The 21241-nt window shown below is 44.2% G+C and overlaps 1 protein-coding gene across 1 annotated transcript; it reads left to right on the top strand.

Moving 5' to 3' along the window:
- Positions 1-11863: 11863 nt before the first annotated feature.
- Positions 11864-20927, top strand: Smlr1 (small leucine rich protein 1). The gene is made up of 2 exons (XM_076927986.1): positions 11864-12111; positions 20548-20927. The coding sequence occupies exons 1-2, from the start codon at positions 11985-11987 to the stop codon at positions 20625-20627; spliced, it is 207 nt and encodes a 68-aa protein (XP_076784101.1). The 5' UTR covers positions 11864-11984; the 3' UTR covers positions 20628-20927.
- Positions 20928-21241: the final 314 nt, after the last annotated feature.

Here is a 21241-nt window from a genome sequence, read left to right on the forward strand (position 1 = left end):
CTATTCACAAACACATTTTGATTTATGTTTCTGATTATGCATAAGGGCATCATGTTGAGTTATTTCACCTGTGATGTGCATTTAGGAGTAACGCTGTGTAGAGTGAAAAATTATAAAGGCCATTTTATGAAATATGTGTAGATTTTTCCGCCTTACAGAACTCGGAACTGAAAATAAGATTTCAGGCCTTCACATTCCAGGTGAAGGACACTTGCTGGATTACATTCCCCAAGCCTCGCCCAAGGCAGGAAGGCCTTCCTGACTACAGATAAAGATGCTACCATCTAGGTGGGGCTATAACCCTATAGCCGGAAAAAGTAAAGATAGTAATCTGAAATGGCAGGATAGGACACAATAGCATGGTGAAAACCACATTTTTGAGAAGAATGAGTGTGCAGAGTGATCTCACATGACTCTAGATCATTTGGGCTAGATTCTCTGAAATGTTCCACTGTTCTTGGTTACCCCTCCCTTGGTCTTCCCAGTGCTATGTTTAAAATTTGTAAAACAACCAATCATGTGTAAGCGCACGAAAATGCCTTCCTCCCCCCACCCCATGCTATAAAAGACCCTTTAACCCACCACTCGGGGCCAAAATCCTGCTCTTGGAGCTAAAGAGCTTGTCGTTTTGACCGCCAGCTTATTTCCCTAATAAAGCCTCTGCTGATTGCATCCAGGTATGGTTTCTTGTGATCTTTGGGTGGTCGTGATCTAAGACTTGAGGAAGGGTCTCCTGAGTATGGGGCTCTTCAGCTGTATTGGAGAAAAGGCTGGCCCGTGTATTGTTACCTTTCCTGTTGCTCAGGTGAAAATGCCTGAGGGAGCCAACTTCAGGTGAGGAATGGTTACTCTTGGTTCACAGCCTAGGAGGTGTAGGTCAATCACAGCCAGGAGAGTAGTCAGCAGCTCTCCTCCGGCAGGTCAGAAATCGGGGTGGAGCGAGTCAGGTTCTGCCAGCCATTTTGTTCAAAGCCCAGAGCCCATGGGAGGGTTCCACCCACATTCAGAGAGGTTAATGCCTTCCAGAAATGCCCTCACAGACACAGCATGCCATGGCTAAGCAAGTGATTCTAAATCCAGTCAAGCCAACCAAGAAAATTAACCATCATATCTCTGAGTTAAAGATACCAAATAGTTGATGGTGTGAAAATAAAATTTGAAAGCAGCATTGAAACAATAACAAAAAATTCATGGTCAGCAAAGACCACCAACAATTTGTTAGTCAATTTAGTCATAATAAAATATTAAGTCCCTGCAGGGGCAGGGTGACCAAAAATAAAGGCATGCAAGGGCGTGCCCAGACAAGTCCAAACAAGCCCAAGTGAGTAATGGGCTATCTGGTGTTTACTTCTCTCTCCCTCCCTTTCTGGGAGGTCCGAGGTTCTGCAAGTTCTGCCAGTTCTGCAAGTTGCTGATGTTTAAAATATCCAATCATTTGTAACCATGCCAAATTTTCCCCGCTCTCCCCAACCCCTACCCATAAATATCCCAAGTTTCCTGGGTTCTGGGTCGGAATCTCTATCTCCTTCGTGAGATATGTTCCTGCCCGAGGGCCCTTGTCATTAAACCTCCTCTGCAATTGCATCAAGATGGTTTCTCGTGTGTCCTTGGGTTCGTGCAGGTCCGCACTTGGGTGAGGGTCCCCTTTTGGGGGTCTTTCAATGGTACCTGCATTAGATTTAATTCTTTCTCCGGCGATGCTTCTCTCTGACATATGCTGTGGGGGTCTCTGGCATGTGGTCACCCTCCCCTTTAACATGAACAGTGTTGCTGGGTAGCCCCCTGGTGGGGTGTACTACATTGAAATGATTTCTAGGAGCTCTGAGACCAATTAGAGGAGGTCAGCATCCTCCCAAAATCATAATAAAAAGGAAGTAAAGTTAGCCAATTTAGAGCTCACAAAATGAGTTGCGAGGTCCTCTGGTATTTCTGCTAGGGTTTATTCTTCGAGCGGTATTGTTTTTAATTGTAACATGACCCAGTTTGTGGGTATTTCGAAGCTTATACATTTGAAGGCATAGGGCTTTTTAAAAGAGGAAACAAGATGAGAGACCAAAAATTGCAAGAGTGAAAGTGAATACTTGCCTAGACCAAGAAACAACAGCAAATTGTTATTTTATTTATTTAGGTTTTGTTTTCTTGGCCTGAGAGTTCACTGTGTATTTCAGGCTGAGCTTAACCCCTGATCTTTCTGCCTCAGCTTTAAGTGTCGACGACTGTATGTGTTAGTATATCTAACTGGAAATTACAAGTTTTTATTATTTTTTTTTTGTTTTGCTATATGTGCACAGGTGTTTTGTTTGAATGTATATCTATATATCATTTGCATCTGTGATGTCCCTGGAACCCAGGGTGAGCACTGAATCCCCTATTAAGTAAAGATGTTTTTGCAGTTCTGTGTGGGCACAGGGAATCAAAAGTGAGTGCTCTTAACCACTGAGTCATCTTTCCAGGTCCCCAAATTACAATTTTAAAAATGCACCAAGCCAGTAATTCGTTTTATGTCCTGAGGCCTCTGACAGTCTTTCAGCATTTTCTAGCTTTCACTAGGGGATTTCCTTCCCATCACATCTAAAGTTTTATGGAACCAATAATCTTTAAAAATACATATAAAATTAATTAAAAGAGGAATTAAGTGTATTTTAAATTTGCTGTGTCTTGTATTGAGCTTAATTGTTTTTAATTCTTGCAGTAACCCACTGAACTTTTATTGTTGACTTGGCGAGGAATTGGACTCAAGAGAACCAAGGGGACTGCAGCTGTACCTTGGTGGCCATGTCCCCTGACCTTTGATGATTAAACATCCATGAAGCTGTAGTTAGCTTCTTATCAGTATAGCAGAAGCCAACTAAGATTACCACGTGTGAATACTATCAAAAGGCCTACGTCCTTCAAAGGCTTGTCTTCATTATAATCATTTGCATTTGTGTTTTGATTTGTGCCCTGTTCCCCCCTCCCCCATCTCCGGAAGAAATACCCTAAGAGGAAAATCTAGTCACCCATGATTTGAGAGAAAAAGGATCACATCCACCTAATGAATATGCCACCCGGGTTATTAAAATTCACTTTAGAAAGTTCCTTAAAATCCACAGCACAGGGGTGAAACGATGTCTCAGTGGCTAAGAGTGCATACTACTCTTACAGAAGATCTAGTCCAGTTCCTAGTACCCTCATCAGGCAGCTCACCACCACCTCTGACTTTACCTCTGAAGACCCCCATACTCGGGAGACCCTTCCTCAAGTCTCAAGAAATCACGACCACCCAAAGATCACAAGAAACCATACCTGGATGCAATCAGCAGAGGTTTATTAGGGAAGAAAGCTGGCAGCCAGCGGCCTCACCACACACTCGCGCAGGAGTGGGGTTCGACCCCCACATCCAGTCCGTGGAGGGTTTTAAAGGGAAAAACCACAAACCAGGGGAGTGGGGCAGGGGTGAGGGGTTGCCAAGGATACATAACATAAGAATAGCGAAACATTCCAGAGAAACCCACCCTGAATGGTTTACCATGTCACTGTGTCCTCCCACCCTGTCATTTACCAACTATTTCAGATTAACTATCTTTACTTCTTCCTGCTATAGCCCCACCTAGGTGGCTTGCATCTTTTATCTGTGGTCAGGAATGCCTTCCTGCCTTGGGCCTCTCCCACCCATAGGTGGGCCTACTGCTTGAGGCTTGAGGAATGTAATTCATCCAGCAAGTGTCCTGGGGTATGAAGGCCTGACAGTTCTGAGTTCTGGGACCTGAATTTTTCTGCTCAGGTCTAAGGGCAAAGAAATCTACACATATTTCATAAAATGGCCTTTATAATTTTTCACTCTACACCTCCAGTGGATCAAATACCCTCTTCTCGCCTCTATGGGTACCTGTGTTCATGTGCATACATCCCCACAGGGTCATAATTAAAAATAAAAATGAATGTTAGTCACCACAGTGGTGCAGGCCTCCAATCCCAGCACTCCGGAAGTAGAGGCATGTGGATCTTTGTGAGTTCAAGACCAACCTAGCTTATTGGTTGAGCTCAAGGCCAGCTAGTGTTACTTAGCAAGCTCCCAGATAGCCAAGGCTGTACAAGAGATCTTTAAGATAAAAACAAGACAAAACAAACAGAAACAACAACCAGCACTCACTGTTCCTTACTATCCTTTGCAAAATAAATTTTAGCTTAAACTATCTGTTTCAGCTAGATTTTCATTTCCTTCAGAGTGACAAGAAGTGGGAATTTTGCCCACATGGAGTGTTTATTTTCTCAGGCTCACATCTTCTCCAGTGGAAATTCTTCATGCTCTTTGTCCTGGCTCACTGTGCTTACTGTATGTGTTCACGTCTACACCATCTACTAGTTTGGCATCTGCAAACCATGCAGCATCCTACAAAGATGCGCTCACAGCTGCAGTACAATCCTTAGCTTCCATCGTCTGTCCTCAAATATGTGATTTCTAACAAATTCTACTTCATACAACTTACACACACACACAAAAAAATGTGTACGGCTGATATCAGCTCACACAAGAGAGAACTTTCCATCTGAGGATCAATGAGAATCCAACCAACCGCCTACTTACTGATTTACACATACAGTGCTTGGGGGCATTTCCCAGAGTTACTTCTGGCTCCAGACATTCAGAGTATATTCCTCTCCTGCTCCTCATGTACTTCAGAAGTCAGGGACAGGAGATATATTCACTGGAGTACAACCATTTGTCCTACTGAGTCACAACCCAGGAGCTATGCCAGGACTCTTGGTAGCAGGAGTGATTCTGGAAATCATTCCAGCATCAGGGCAGGTAAATACCAAGTAGTAATACGCAAACATAATTACAATACAAGCCACGCTGAAATTGCCCCAGCTAGACTATATGCCCCTCACAATCTGCCCCTCACTCCTATCTTCAAATGAGAGCACTTTTGTGAGGGGAAGCAGGGTAACAACTAGTTGTGGCGAATAAACCTTTCTTCTTTTTTCTGGTATACTTTAAAAACCTATGGGAACGGGGAGGCTGGAGAGATGGCTCCGTGGTAGAGTAGAGTCACACTTGCACAAGTCCTGGGTTCAGTTCCCAGCACCCGCGTGGTGGCTCACAACCATCCCAAACTCCGGTCCCACAGGCTCTTTGTCCAGGACTACCGTGTTCTTTATACAACTGTATACTGTCCCAAGGCACCAGGCATGCATGTGGTACACATGCGTATATACAGGCAAAGCACTCATATATATGAAATAAAAAAAAATAAATAAACAGATAAATCGAGGAATCTTTTTTTTTTTTTTTTTAAGATCTATAGAATGACAAGACAGCTCAGAGCTCAGCAGCGTTTGTAGCCCAAACATGGCATTATGAGTTAATTCCCTAAAACCCACATAAAGGTAGGAGAGGACCAACTCTGGGAAGTTGACCTCTAACCTCACCTCTGCACAAGCGAGCCCCACTCTACACATAATAATAAACACAGAGATAAAGGTTAAAAAGTTTAAAATACTTTTTCAAATTTATTATCATGTGGATATATCCCAGTATCACTCCCTGGGTCGTGAGAAGGCCCACGAGAAGGAAAAAGGGCTGATGTTTAAATTTCTCTCTGTTATGAACCAAAGTCTCCCCACCCCCGATGTATATGCTAACCTTCTCATCCCTACATAACTGTATTTGGAGATAGTTGAACTTTTAGTGGGGGTAATTAACGTTCTCAGAGGCCCTAAGAGCTACCATACAACAAGACTTTGTTCTTAGAAGACAAAGTACGAGGCATACATGCACAAAGAAGACAAGCATATGTGAGCACCATGGTGGTCAGTGAGTCCAGGTAGGAAGAAATGCCTCATGCATCTCAACTGTGGATTCAAGCTTCCAGAACTGTGCAGGAGGCCCCCTGTTATTGAAGCTGCCCAGTCTTTGGCATCTGGTCACTATGGAGACTAACACTTTATATGGGGAGAAAGACTCTCTAGTAATCAACTCAAGAGACTAGTGAATATGAAAGTCTTTAATATTCAATTCTGCAGAACAGTTACCAGTGTGGAGGAAAGATGAAAATGGCTGGTCTGTTGACCTCTGTGAGATACTGGCTTTTAAAGTCCCTGATTGGGGCAGGAGAGATGAAGTGGTTAAGAGCCCTGGCTGTTCTTCCAGAACTCTTGAATTCAATTCCTAGCAACTGCATGGTGGCTCACAACCATCTATAATGCAGTCTAGTGCCCCCTTCTAACATGCAGGTGTACATGCAGATAGAGCACTCATATACATTAAATAGATATGTTTCAAGTCCCTGATTGGAAGGAACTCCTCCTTCAGAAGGATACAGTATTCACAATCTTCATACTTGACGCCTATTGCCACTACAAGTGTGGTGGCCCCACTGACCCCTGTGTTTGAATGCCTGGTCATAGGGAGTGGTATTCTGAAGAAGTGTGGCCTTGTTGAGGGAAGTGTGTCACTGGAGATAGAACTTGATCTGCTGCCTGAAGATCAAGGTGTAGAAGAACTCTTGGCTCCTCCAGCCCCAAGTCTGCCTGCATGTTGCCATGCTTTCTGCCATGATGATGAAGGACTAAACATCAGAAACTATAAGCCAGCCCCAATGAATGTTTTCCTTTAGAAGAGTTGCCTTGGTCATGGTATCTCTTCACAGCAATGAAACCCTAAGACACCAAAGTTCCCACCCTATTGGTTCAGAGCCGAGATCTGTATCTGATGAACGTCCCTGGGCTGGAACTTTGTCTTCTTTCTGATTGTGGAATCATTCAGGTAGCAAACTGCCTGCAACTTTCCCGCTGCCTGCGTGCTGAGACAAGCAGGGGCTGGCTGCAGGCTAGGGAAGAGAGAAGCCTAGGAGTTCTCACTTCTCTGTGATTCTTTGATGAGTTCCAGGTACACCCCACACTGAGAATGAATCATCTGACTTATTTCTTAGGATGTTGAAATATCTTCTCTGACAGTTCCATCTCAATTGGGCACTTACCATTATTCCGTCATCTTCTAGTGCAGAAAAATACACTACTCAATATCATACATGTATTTCTCCAGGAGGCCGAGTATACAGTAGTATATACAGGGTTACTGTTGGGTTATGGGTTCATATCTAGGTTCCTCTGTTTCCGAGTGATGCAATCCTCATTATGAGAAGTCCATGAGTTTCTCCATCTCTAAAACAGTAGTAGAAGAATATACTGTCTCAGGGAGACAGCTTGGCTGGTACAGTGCTTGCTGTGTGAGCATGAAAACCCGTGTTTAGTCACTAGAGCCCATTTAACACATCTAGCTGTGGTAGTGTGTGTGTATCATCCCAGAGCTAGGGAGGCAGGGATCAGTGGTTCTCTGGAATTTAGTGGCCAGCCAGTCTAGCTTAATTAGTGCATTTGTGGGCAGTAGGAGAGCCTGTCTCAAAAATAAATGATGACAGATAGATAATAGATAGATAATAGATTGGTGATTGATACATTGATAGATGATAGATACTAGATGGATGGATAGATAGATGATGAATAGATAGACAGATGATACATATACATAGATGATAGATACATCTATCTATAGATACATGGATAAACAGATAATAGGTGATAGATGATAGATAAATGATAGATAGATAGATAGATAGATAGATAACAAACTGAAATGGATGGTGCATAAGAAACAACACCCATGGTTGACCTCTGGCCTCGATGCATATAGGTACACATGATCATTATCATGTGCACAGGTATCCCTCCCCATTCATATATGTACACGCACAAAATATAGTTTCTATTTCAAAAGCACTATAATAAGAGTGAAACAAGTTACCATGTATGTGCAGTTCTTAGGTGTGTACTTGAGACCATGTGACTATTCTGTTATCATCTGTTTATTGACTGTCAGTCTGTTGCAATGTGCAGTAGGGACAGGACTTTGTCTTGCCCTGAAACGTTCACAGTGGCCAAACCAGTGCTTCTGAAGCACATACCAAAACCCAGAATAAATAAATATCTGTCACCTTCAAATGTGAATGACAAAGGCCCATGGGGCTTTTGTCCAAGTCCATAAAGCAGAGATCATTCTATTACTTGTAAGCGAAACCTTTCCTCATTTCAGAATCCTTAATTTTGTATGTATGGGATTACTGTGAAGTGATATTACTTTGACTGGCACGGGCTAATAGGCAAAGTTCAGAGGGCCAGTTACCAAGAGCCAGAGAAAGAAATACAAGCTTTCCGACTAGTACAGGCAGACTTAACATTTTGAGAGAATTTCCATTCCAACAAACTATCACCCACATAATGAAACCAAACCACTTCGATGGGTATTTGTTAGCTTTGTCTCTGCTTCTGCTTTTGGAGCTGGCTACTCCAAAAGCTACATGGCTGTTCATATCAGGTGCTCTAGAAAACAGTCGACAGTGCTCTGGCACCTTCTGCTGATGAACTTGAGAACTTTCCTTGCTCCCCAGCATATAACTGCTATGAGTCACTCTTCATGGCTCAAACTCAGGGAGACTCCAAATCAGATGCCTGGTGGCTTTGGCATTTGCTTCCATGGGTCAGAGTTAGCTACAGAGACTCTTGGTCAATTGCTGCTAAGAGTCCTCTGTAGGAGACAGCACGGCAGTAGTCAGTAACTTTATACTTAATATCAACTTCTGTAAATTGCTTGTGCCTTATACCATGTAAGTCAGCAGAAGGAGCATTTGTCACCAAGGAAACTGACAGGACAGTTTAGTCCCCTGTCTGATACTCTTTTCTATCTCTACCAATATGGGTTTTTTTCCTAGTTATACTAATGGTTATTCCTCCATAGCAAGAAGCCTGTAAAGAATGTGCTGTTTGCAGACTGAGACAGATACAGAGACCCACAGGCAAACACTGGACAGAGCTTGGAAACTATTATGGAAGAGTTGGAAGAAGAATTGCAGGCCCCAAAGGGGCTAGAAATTCCATAAGAGGATCAACAGAGTCAACCAACCAGGATCCTTGGGGCTCTCAGACACTGAGCCACCAACCAGAGAGCATACATGGGTTGGACCTATGGGGCAGATGTGCAGCTAAGCCTCTATGTAGGTCCCCCAACAACTGGAGCAGGGGTTGTCCCTAAAGCAGCTGCTTGTCTATGGAATCTGTTCCCTAACTGGACTGCCTTATCTGGCCTCAGTGGGAGAGGAACTGCTTAATCGTGCAGCAAGCTGATGCGCCAGGGTAGGAGGATATCCAAGGGAACCTTACACTCTCAGAGGAGAAAGAAGTGGGGATGAGGGAAGGGACTCTGCAGGAGGACAGCAATTAGAATGTAAAATGAATAAATAAGTAAATTAATTAATGGAGAAACGCGCGCGCGCACACACACACACACACACACACACACACACACACACAAGAATATGCTGCTCTCACAGTGGCAACATTTGAGACTGGTCCCCTGTCTTGAATTCTTTATTTCTACCTGGTCCTCACTGGCCAGCTGACTCTTCACCATTTAAAGTATAACAGCTATCCAACTCTGTATCTTCTTCACCCAAACCTGCCACCCAAACTTGCCTGGGCCCAGGTCTAAGTTTATCTCCATCTTCTTCTGGCCACTGCCATGATGTGGGTCAGACATGACATCATGGATAAGAACATGTTCTCTGGGTGGAAACCCTAGCTCTGGAATTGGCCAGGGATGTGCGCCACAGGCTAGGCTTTTGTCCTCATTTCTCCACCTGTAAAATGATGTTCTTCTTTAGACATTAACCATGAAAATCAAAAGCAATCACAAACACGTGCTCAGACAGACGGAGCGTAGGTACCACGATGTTTGGAGGTACTGATGAAATCCACCTCTACCCACTTAATTATTCACTGAAGACTGTTCTTATCTCTCTGTCCCTCCCCCCCACCCCACCCCACTGACTTCTAGTTCACATCCATTGCATTTTGTGTTCACACTGATACATGCTAAGCCAGTGTTATCTCTCCTTCTATTCTTTAAAGGGTTGCCAAATACTTTATAAGTCCGTGCAAGTCTACAATCAAAGACCTTTGGTGGACCTCCTTTGTCCAAATAGCATTGTCCTGAGCAGGGCTTTAGAGAGTCTATATGCTCCAATACCTTTTTGGTTTTTTCAGCTTCAACTCCTAACACGTTCCATCTTTCTGCCCTGTGTATTCTTCCCCTTCCTCCACAGATCCACCAGGCTTCTGGCTTGTGTGCGTCTGAGCCGACTGCTTCAGCGACCCAGGCTCTAGACACGGATAACTTTTCCTAAACAACCCAGTCCTCTCACTGGGACTAGTCAGTCCCAGTGTAGAGCTTTGCTTCTGTGTGAATCTGGGGCTATGTTGTTTTTTACATTTGCCTCTGTTCCACACCCAACTAAGTCTTGGCACTCAGGTAAGCCTCCATGAGTGGATGGAGACAGAACAGCCATCCTAGAAGCTACCGAACATCCAACCTGTTTGCCTCTGGTTAATGAAGGTTCTCTTCAAATCGGCATCCTAGCCCAGCTGAAGGAGCATCAAAGAGCTGTCTCAACAGAAAGCATGCAAGAATCATAGCAGCAGCAGCCCTCTGAGAAGGAATGAGGTTCAATGAATGCAGGCTCAATACTAGAATTCCAACACTCTCCTTCCAACTTTGGCACTTACTCAGGAATGCCAGGCAATCCCTCCACTTACCCTCTCCAGTTGAATGTTTTTTTTGTGTGTGTGGATGAGGATTTCAAAGCTTGTCTGCATGGCCACACACAGTCTCAGGTAGAAGAACATATATGGTATTGAAGGCAGTCCTTTAAGGTAGACTCCATCAGCTGCCCGCCGCAGCAGCCTATGGGGTGGGACACAGAGGGGACACAAGCCAGGGATGAAGTCCTGAATGTAGTTACCAATCTCCCTCAAACTTTTCCAAAGTTGGGCTGGAGAGATGGGTCAGTGATTAAGAGCACTGGTTGCTCTTCCAGAGGACCTGGGTTCAATTCCCAGCACCCACATGGCAGTACACAACTGCAGGTAACTCCAGTTGCAGGGGTCTGGTACCCTCACACAGACATATATGCAGTCAAAATGCCAATGCACATAAAATAAAAATAAAATAAAAACTTTTCCAAAGTCTCTAAAGATCCTTTGAGTTAAGAAATGAGTCTTCTAATCAGCCTGACAGTCTAGCATCTTTGGAAATTTGCCACGAAACTGGTACAAGACAGTTGAATAGTAGCCAATGGTAGTCAAGAGGTCAGCGTGAACCTTGGCATTTACCAGTTTATTGCCATTTCTTATCCTGGAAGTCTGGAGTTGTCATACCGGCCTGCATTGGCCAAGGCAAGTGTGAGTAGGCAGTGGAGAGGAAAGCGGGCTACAGCAGCCAGGAAAAGGCCCTGCCATTGTCCGGGCCACCAGTCACCGGTATTATCTATGTCTCTCTAGACTTGAAAGGGGAGGGAGTGTGACCTCTGCTTCGTATACCCGACTTCCAGACCAAAGGTTAGGCTCTAGTAGAATTAAGTGATTGTCAAATAAATTAATGTGTCCTCCAGAGAGGCACTCAGAACAGGGCCAACAAGTCCTGTTTTCACATGTGGGAAGCATTCATTTTCAGTGTCTGTTACATCAACTGTGTACATTAACATGTGTGTACGTTAACATTTTTAGTTCTGAAATTTAGGAAGCTGAGTAAAGGTTCTTTCTGGGCCTGGGCCTCTATGGAAGAACACACAATGAGAGGAGTATTTGTTTTGAAGTCAGATACTTAACCTCAGCTTACTGGGATCATCCCACTTCCTGTCAGAAAAAGACGCACCTCCAGGACAGCTTGGGAGATTTACTCTTTGGTTCTTCTACACCCTGTATCTGAGTTACAGAGTAACTTGCCAACAGTGCTCCAGAATTCACCACTAATGAGCTAGAGCAAAGTCCACAACAGGTTTCATGGAAAAGTTCGAGCAAAGGCCAGAGCTCCAGGAAAGGATCACCACAGAGCAGGGCCAAGTTGCCTGTCCTGAGAGAAGATCCCTGAGCCAGCCCAAGCAGTGGGGACCATGAGCTCCGTGCTGGCAATCTTCTTGCAGGAACTCCCAGGCCCGGTTCTGGTCCTGGGGATCTTCCTGCCTGTGACATTGCTGCTTCTCCTCCTGATTGCCTACTTCAGGATCAAACTGATGGCAGGTAAGTGTGAAGCCCCACAAGGAAGGGTTTGGTTAGTCCTTGAAACACACTAAGGCCTGCAGGTGCTCCGGGAAGCTGGAGAGATACATCTTTTTGATTGACAGATTTCTCTCCCCCAGCCTTCTCTTGATGAATTGGGCAAAGTTTGATACTTTCAACTCTGTAGGTTGTGAGGTACGTAGAGCTTGTCCACTTGCTACAGGGCCTTCTTCACTGTGGTTCCCTGTAGACAGTCAACTGTAAATCACCAAATTGGACATAGGGTTGCTTGTTTATCTCTCAAGGCATCAGACTCACAAGTATTAATGCTGTACCTGGTCTGCCTCCCCTATGTCACAGGTGTGTGTGTGTGTGTGTGTGTGTGTGTGTGTGTGTGTGTGGTAGCCCTTGTAAGGACTACTGGCAGTCCCAGGAGCACTGACACCGAGTGCCACTGGGAGACAAGGGATTTGGATAGCCTAGTTGAGAACTAGTCCACTGTACAACTCTCACATCTTATTTCTGCCGCTTCCTTCACAAGATAAACTCTTTGGAACCTCACAAGTGATTCAAGTGTGAAGTGAGGCATGGAGCAAGTCAAGATGGTCTCAAGTACACACACACACACACACACACACGTTTTCATGGCTTGCACACATGCATATACCTACAATCATATATGTGTGCATATACCTTCTTCAGCCTCTGAACTTTTGCTTAAGAAATGTTCTAAGCATTACGCTATCAGTGTTTAGTCAATGCAAAACACTGGCTACTGGACTGAAGCAGAAATTTCCTATAGGAGATATACACACACACACACACACACACACACACACACACACACGGGAATCCAGTGCTCCTGGGACTGCCAGTAGTCCTTACAAGGACTAACACACACACACACACACACACACACTATACACACATATATATAATATATAAAATTTAAATATAACTATATCACGAGAAACACAAGTGAGTACATAGTGTTTGACAAGTATTTAGAGAAATATATTCACACACAGACACACACACATGGTGTATAAAAAAAACCACAGAATACATTAAGAAGCTTAAGGTGATCTGCTATGGGCATTTTGTTCCTGGGTCCTGGATTGAGATTGCTTGCCCTGAAGCTGGGCTTTGTAATGAGAGGCTGCACTTTCATCTGGTTTTCAGTAAATTCTAGATGCCATAAAGGTTAATTTATTTTAGTAATGCTTATTTTAGTAATGTCACTAACATTCAACCCACTTCTTAATTTGGATGGTTTCATATTAAACTACTGAAAGACCAAGTTTGAAAGCTGGTCGGTCATGGTTGCGCACAGCTGTAATTCTAGCACCCAGGGAGCTGAGACAGGAGGCTTGCTTAAACTTGAGTTGAGCCTGAACTACAGCATGAGACTCTGTCTTAAAACGATTGCAAAGTCTCTGCTCTGCTACAAAACTTGTCCCCGTTCAAGCAATGCCCTCCTGCATACTCAATAAGTAATTACGAACAACAGCCCCCAGCAGCGGCACAATTAGGGGCGCTCACTTGTACGACGAGACTTAGAACACAGGGAGCCCCTAGAGGACAGAGACTGCATTACATGCTGCTTCCCATCTGGACCTCCAGGAGAACGCTGCCGCCCAAGGGTTCTCAACCTCCCTAAAGCTGCGGCTCACGCCATAAATCCTTTTCTTCGTAAAGTTTGTCACACCTCTCCCTGTCCCCAAGATCAGACTTCTAGAAATTCTGTACCAAGATATTTAAGATTCCCAAACCTCGGAAAAACTCCAAAACAAAAGGAACTGAAAATCATGACTTGCAAACATTTGCAGCAGTGTTTCTTCAATCCTGCACGCTGGCTCACTGCCCGGGGCTACAAACATTTCTACGCAGAAGCCCCCTCCCCCCCCCCCCCACAGTTGCTACAGTGACCACAGCCAGGCACAGGTGCCCCGGGACCCCACTGACACTGGAGAGCAGAAGTGAGTGTCAGTCAAGGGCTTGCATTCCTCACATACTTAAGTTTTATTTCCAGTTGCCTCTTTAGCAGGGTAAATCCTACAGTGTACAGTGTCTCAAAAACTCCGTCAAGTGCAAAACATGGCAAACAGATTACAAGAGCCTCTTGGATTTCAATCTCTCAGTGGCCTCTGCTCAACAGTTACCATAGATTGGATGATTCTGTGGGATGTTGGAAGTCTATAAAAAGATGACAACTCAGTTCTACAGCTTTTCTTATCCCTGGGGAAATACCTGTATCATTAGAAACGCAAGTGAGTGAGTCCACAGTATTTTACTTAAAGCATTTAGATAACTCCAAGGTCTAAGCAAATCAATCATACCCCTCAGAACACCCCAGAAAGGCCAGCCTGTAGCTGGAAGTGTGGCTTCAGGGGCAGTGCAGACCAAGTGTTTCTCTCAGCTATTGTCTCTATCGCTGTGATAAAATACCATGATGAAAAGCAATTTGAAGAGTAAAGGGTGACATTTCATGAATTACAGTCTATTAAGGGCAGGGAAAACAGGACGGGAGGCAGGAGCAGATACAGAGAGAGGCCATGGAGAGATGCTGATCACTGGCTTGCTCAGCCTTCATTCTTACAGAACCCAGGACCACCAGCCCAGGGTGGCACTGTCCACAATGGGCTGGGTCCTTCCCAAACAATCACTAATTAAGAAAATGTCCTACAGTAGTTACTTCATGACTGTAACTTTGTTATTATGAACCATAATGGAAATATCTGATATGCAGAATATTAGATATGCAACCTTGTGAAATTTGGCCTCCAAAAAGATCTTGACCCACAGGTTGAGAACTGCTGCCTTATAGGCTTGGCTACAGTTCAATCTTCTGGAAGCATTTTCTCAGTTGAAGCTTCCTCTTCTCAGAGGACTCGGGCTTGCATCAAGTTGACATAAAAACCAGTCAGGACAGTGTTGTGGACCACACTGCTTAGCCAAGAAGCGTCACATAACGCTGTGACTGTTGCATAGTGACCTCCACCTGTCCTGAGCACATCCCTTCCCAGAGAAGCTGCCGGGAGCTCTAGTTATAATAAGTACTACACAACTACATCTGTGGGTCAACAGATAGGGAAGTGCCCCGAAGCCTGTGAGCACAGGGACACATAACTAGCACATCTTCATCCTTTCTCCCTTTACCCCTTCTGATGGTCTCTGTATATGCTTGGCCCAGGGAGTGGCACTATTTGGAGGTGTGGCCTTGTTGGAGTAGGTGTGTGACTGTGGGCAAGTGCTTTAAGACCCTCCTCTAGTCTTCTAGCAGCCTTCAGATGAAGATTTAGAACTCTCAGCAACCCCTGAACCAGGCCTGCCTGGATGTTGCTATACTCCCGCCTTTTTGATAATGGACCGAACCTCTGACTTGTAAGCCAGCCCCAACTAAATGTTGTCCTTATAAGACTTGCCTCAGTCATGATGTCTGTTCACAGCAGTAAAACCCTAACTAAGACACCCCTCCAAATGGTGTGACATGCTAATGAGTTTGTCCTAATCCCTGGATTTTCTCAAACATCAAATCTATTCCTTCTCTCTCAGAACTTTCAGATTTTGGCATAAGATTAAACCCTGAAGGTGGGCAGTAACACTGGTAACCTCACACCGTGAGGGTCAGTCTGTGAGTGGAGTCCTTTAAACAGCTTTAAAAATTACTCCAAACTTACATCCTACATCTAGAAAGCAACCAGTTGTCAGTCATCCAACAAATATTTGTGAATCTACTTGAGGCAGTTTTCTTCTTATGACTAAATACCACAGACTGACTAGTTTAAAAAAAAAACAAAATTTATTTTTTTTATAGTTCTGAAGACTGGGAAGTCCAAGGTCAAATGGCCCCATTAAGTGAGGTACCACTTGCTAGTAGAGACTCTGGTCCCATAGCAAGAGGGGTGCACCTAAAAGACAGATCCAAATTATTTTTTAAAACAACACATAATCTCATTACTTGTTGATCCGTTCGTGAAAGCACAGTTCTGTTCTTAAAGGTGACATCTGGCCCTAGAGCTTTAGAACTTCACAGTGAGGGTAGGTAAAACTTTGGTGGCAAACCAAACTAAAGAACTACTGTGTACTGTGGCTTGTCCTAGGCACTAGGACAGACTTTCACTAGACACTTTTTAGTTCAAGAGGAAACTGTCTTACATTTAGAAAACAACAACAAAAAGCATTAGTAAAAAATTAATCTAACACCAGAGATGTAAACTTGTATATTTCTGATATTGGCCTCAGGCCAAGTTAAGGCTGAACTCCGCCCTTGAACCTGGACAAATCTAAACTCTAATCTTTCACTTTTACATCTTTTTCGAAATGTGAAAGCTGTGACCTGTCACCAGGCAGGATCCTCTGAACACCTAAGGGACAACCCAGTGATGAAGTAAACCACCTTCTTCATTGTCACTCTCTTCTGCTGGCTCTGAATAAAGTGTACCCAGGCTGTAGGGGAGGAAGGGAGTGTGGGAAGCTGGAGACAGTGGAAGCACCATTTCTTACAGTGGGACAAGTCTGCTTCAGTCAGCAAACACAGTGGAAGTCTCCACTCCGGCTTGTTGCTAAGAACTGTAGTTCTTTCTGTAGTCATTTCCCAATAGGTGTGTAACACAGGTCCCTCCGCAGTGAAGAGCCTTTGGCCCCAGGTTAAAACATCACTAGTTTGTATCTCTACTTAACAGCATCCACTTCAAAACTGTAAACATATGGGCAAATGTCATATAGTTAATCTTCTACAAAGAGTTACAAGTGCAAAGACTCCCATTTCGTTTCTATAAAGAGCAGGACACTGACAGATTAACTGGTGTGTCACTGGGTCACAGAACCCCGGGAGTCCTGCATTATAAAACAGAAAACCAGCTCCTTGGGCTTCCTAAATCCTAGACTGTTAGATGAGAGAGGCACTTTGGGATGCGGTGGAAAGTGAGTGGAGAGAATGTCCTCATTCAGCAGTCACTCCACTCAGAAAGCCCTGGGAGCTGATGGTGTATGGAAATTTAATTAGTATGTAGAGAACATCAATTTTCTCACGAAGGAAGAAAGAAAATTCTCCAACGTCCTGCACATCTTAGTCTGTCAATTGCTTTGAGGAAGGCTCTCGGGGTGGAGGGCTGGGTCTTAAAGCTTTCCAGAAATAGCCAGATGAGCTCCCCACCAGGGCCGTGAATATTTTACAGATCGTAAGGTGCAGGCTGTGGTTTTCATTGCTCTCCAACATTCTGAAACCTCCACCCCTAGGTTCGTCCGTCCTCCAGAGCACCATCACCCTGGTCGAGAACAGACTGTGCTCTAAAATAACTCACAGCATCAAATGTCGTCACTGTATTGATGTGTATCTGCTGAATGTCCAAAGGTTTAGTTAGATAGAAAGTAAGTAAAGCTAACAGCTGATCAGAGAGTGTAGACCTCCGGCAATGTGTGCATTATAAAACAGACAAAGAACGTTTTGACAATACAGTGAGGCTAACGTCTCTTTCAAACTTCATTCATACATTTTAGGTTTTTTGGAAAGAGCAGAGTAACCAGTTAGCTAAGTGAAGTTGCTAAATTCCCCAATTACAGGGCCAAATCAATTAGCATCTGAGTCTGGAACTTGGCTTCTCTGCTTAATCTTCTAAAGCTTTAGTCCCCTTGTCTGTTGGAATAACAGCAGCAGGGTTCAGCTACAGGAATAAGCTGCCACAGATGGGTTCCAAACAGTCCCCATTCTGAACAAACAGCAAGCTACTATTACTCCCGCTGGCTTACAAATCCCAAGAAATCGCCATTTGTGTCATTATAGGTATCATTAAAATTGTCTTGGAATAACTATGCCACCCCAAGATGACTCACCTGGAAAGCAGTAGGCAAGAGATGAATCCCCGCCGCCTGGCTCCAGAGCTAGCGACTTTAGCCCACACACTACCAGGCAGGTTTCCTATCAGCTAAGTGGATTGGTTTTGGGTACCAAGCAAATAAACTTACTACCAAGTCGGAAGGCAACTGTGGGAAATCTGTAAATAAAGAAAGAATGCTTACAAAAGCCTTAGGTGGGTTGATCTTTTAATATAAAAGAAATACAAATTATCCCTAGTGAGGGTAATTCACATAAACATCTCCAAGCCAGGAAGATTCTTCATCCATGGCCCAACAAAGAAAATCTTTATTGCTTACAGAATTTTCCATAATAAACTCAGGTATTTTCAAAGGCACCTGCTGAATCTCTCTGCACATCTTCCTCAGTCGATTGCAGGGATTAAAATGATAGCCCAGTTGCAAGCTCTTTCTGGAGAGAGGTAAATTATTTCACTTCTCTTATTCTCTGCAAAGTGGAGAGTTTTGTCACTGGCTAGGTGACTCACCACAGCTCGCCAAGATTATCTTCCCTCATCCTCAGGTCTCTGTTCTTTTAGCTGTCTCCCTTCAGTCTCTTATTTAGGTCCTTCCACCTTCAGCTCCGCAATGTACATCTTAGTCCCTCATTTAAAGCACTTCTTATACAGTTCAGGAAGAAATTACTATTTCGATGAGTCTATAATCTAAGCCCAAGGTTATCTCAAAGGAATATGTTTGAAATAGCAATTCATCTATGTGGAGAAGCAATGTGACCCAGTGGCTGAAAGTACAGGCTCCCGAGTCAGGTTGCCAGGTATCAAATCCTACATACATCCATTTCTGTAGTCTTGGGGGGAAACTGCTTTATCATGGTCTCTCTCTGCTCACCCATGATTTAAGAAGTGACCAACTTATGTCACAGCAAGAACTGAAACACATGCAAACTTGGCACAGGGTATCTGGAACATAGCTGCTGAACAAATACTGACTTTCAAGTATTGTGGCTCACATAATGGCCTAGGACAGGTCCTCATCTGAGAATGTGGAGCATTCCCTACTTATGACAGCATGGGTCTTAGAAGGGTCCAAGCCAGGTGAGAAGGTTTATCAGGTATATGATGAGGGACTGACTGCATCGCTTGATGTAGATACCAAAAATATCGTCAAGGTCAATTCCATAAGCATGGCATTGGTGATCAATGTAGGTGGCTGTCGGGAACAAAAAACCTCTCTCTCTCTCTCTCTCTCTCTCTCTCTCTCTCCCTCCCTCCCTCCCTCCCTCCCTCTCTTTACTTCTCCCTCCCTCCCCTTCCTCCTCCCCTCCCCTTCCTCCTCCTCCTCCTCCTCCTCCTCCTCCTCCTCCTCCTCCTCCTCTTCTTTCTTCTTCTTCTTCTTCTTCTTCTTCTTCTTCTTCTTCTTCTTCTTCTTCTTCTTCTTCTTCTTCTTCTTCTTCTTCTTCTTCTTCTCCTCCTCCTCCTCCTCCTCCTCCTCCTCCTCCTTCTCCTCCTTCTCCTTTTTCTCTCCTTTTCTCTCCTTTCTCTCTTCTCTCTCTCCTCCCTCTCCTCCCTCTCCTCCCTTTCTCTCTTCTCTCTCCTCCTCCTCCTTCTCCTTCCTTCTCCTTCTCCTTACTCCTCTTCTTCCTCTTCTTCCTCTTCTTCCTCTCTCTCTCTCTCTCTCTCTCTCTCTCTCTCTCTCTCTCTCTCTCTCTCTCTCTCTCTGTACCAGAAGCATCTACAGAATGTATATTTAGATCTTAACAGAGCTCTCAAGGTTAAATCAAATTCGGTGGCTGGCAGACACACTAGTTGAAGATCTGTAGGCAGTGAGAAGGTTGCACGAAAGGCAAACATATGGGAGCAGGTCAGTGGTGGGAGGGCTGAGTAAGGGGTGAGTCTGCACATGTGACAGAGAACTGGAAACTGGGGACCGGGAAATGCCACTGGGCATAAGTAGGGTGCCACTTAAGGGTTGTAGTATTTAAGCAGAGCAGTGTTAGCTTAGGAACCCACAGGCTCAGAAAAGTAAGTTCAAAGAATTGCCAGTAAAAGAGGCTGCCAGCTTAAAGTCCAAAACAGAAGAAGCGTCGCCTTGTTGAAGGATGACATATTCCCAAGTGTATTTTGGGAAAGGAGAAAGGAGAGAAACCTTGTTTTCCTAATTCCTGTATCTCCAACTCCTGGTCCACACACATTTACTAAATATAAGAGTCAAAATATCCACGAAACAAGATGGATGTTAATGATCTTTAATTCAGTGACCGTCTGTTCTAACCTGGGACAGTTTAGAAGTAACTGAGGAGGGCCAGAGAGATGGTGCAGTGTGTAAAGGTATTGCCGCCACACCTGATGACCCAAGACCGATCCCTGGGAGCAAACGGTGGAAGGTGAGAACTAATCCAAGTTGCCCCTTGACCTCCACATGGGTTTCGCCATGCTCATGACTACATGCACATACACACAGAGAAAATATTAACACAACATTTAAAAGGAAGCCAAAGAGGTGAGATCCCACAATAGAGACCTGGTCTTCTATAACTCACAGGCTGGCCAGTTAGAAATACAGGCCAGGAGCTTCTAATGTGCTATAAAAGGTTCAAGGGCTTTCAGCTGTCTCCAAATTCACCTGTGTTTCTCTTTTTAGTTGAAGAAGAACTAGCTCAGACTTCTGATCACCAGAACAAGTTTGGTCCTTCCCCACACAAGAGGAGGAGACAAAGGTGAGGGTGGGCGTCACCCAATGGACAAAGCACCATGAATTTCTAAAGGTCAGGGAGCAGCAGTCAACAGAACAACCAGGAAACGAAAAAGAACAGTGAACAAACACATCAGTTGCCACCAGAGGACTTCTGCGTGATCCCACATTAATGGCAGTTCCCCCAGAAAATACCATGAACTTTTCTTTATACCAACAACTTTTCTTTAACATGCTTTACGTATCAGGCATATCACCAGTTATTTTCATTGTGACTATGCTTATTTACTTTTCGGAGCATATTTTTAAAATAAAATTCCTAGATCTCATCATGTTACTCTATGAAATCTCACATAATTTCCCTCTTAAGAGTAAGGAAACCCTGAGAGAAATCAAAGAAATAGCAAAAGATGGTGCCCTGAGGGAGCCCAGTAGATTCTCTCCATGAGTCACTCCATTAGGGTCCTCTAGTCAGCCTGAAACATGGTAGCTTCAGACAGTGTTCAAGACCTGACTTTGTGTCTCTCCTTTCCCCAACTTTAAGACAATGTAAAAGCCCTCTTTGTGGCAGGCTGCACCAAACATGTGAATCTCAGTGTTAGATATGGGTCACTAACCAACACAGCTTTCCTGGTGGCAGAGA

Source organism: Arvicanthis niloticus, chromosome 30 (assembly GCF_011762505.2).
Source record: "Arvicanthis niloticus isolate mArvNil1 chromosome 30, mArvNil1.pat.X, whole genome shotgun sequence".
Classification (NCBI taxonomy): Eukaryota; Metazoa; Chordata; class Mammalia; order Rodentia; family Muridae; genus Arvicanthis; species Arvicanthis niloticus.

Coding starts and splice junctions, on each gene's coding strand:
- Smlr1 (XM_076927986.1), top strand. CDS start 11,985: ATGAGCTCCGTGCTGGCAATCTTCTTGCAGGAACTCCCAGGCCCGGTT. Junction 12,112..20,547: donor CAGGATCAAACTGATGGCAG/GTAAGTGTGAAG, acceptor TTCTCTTTTTAG/TTGAAGAAGAACTAGCTCAG.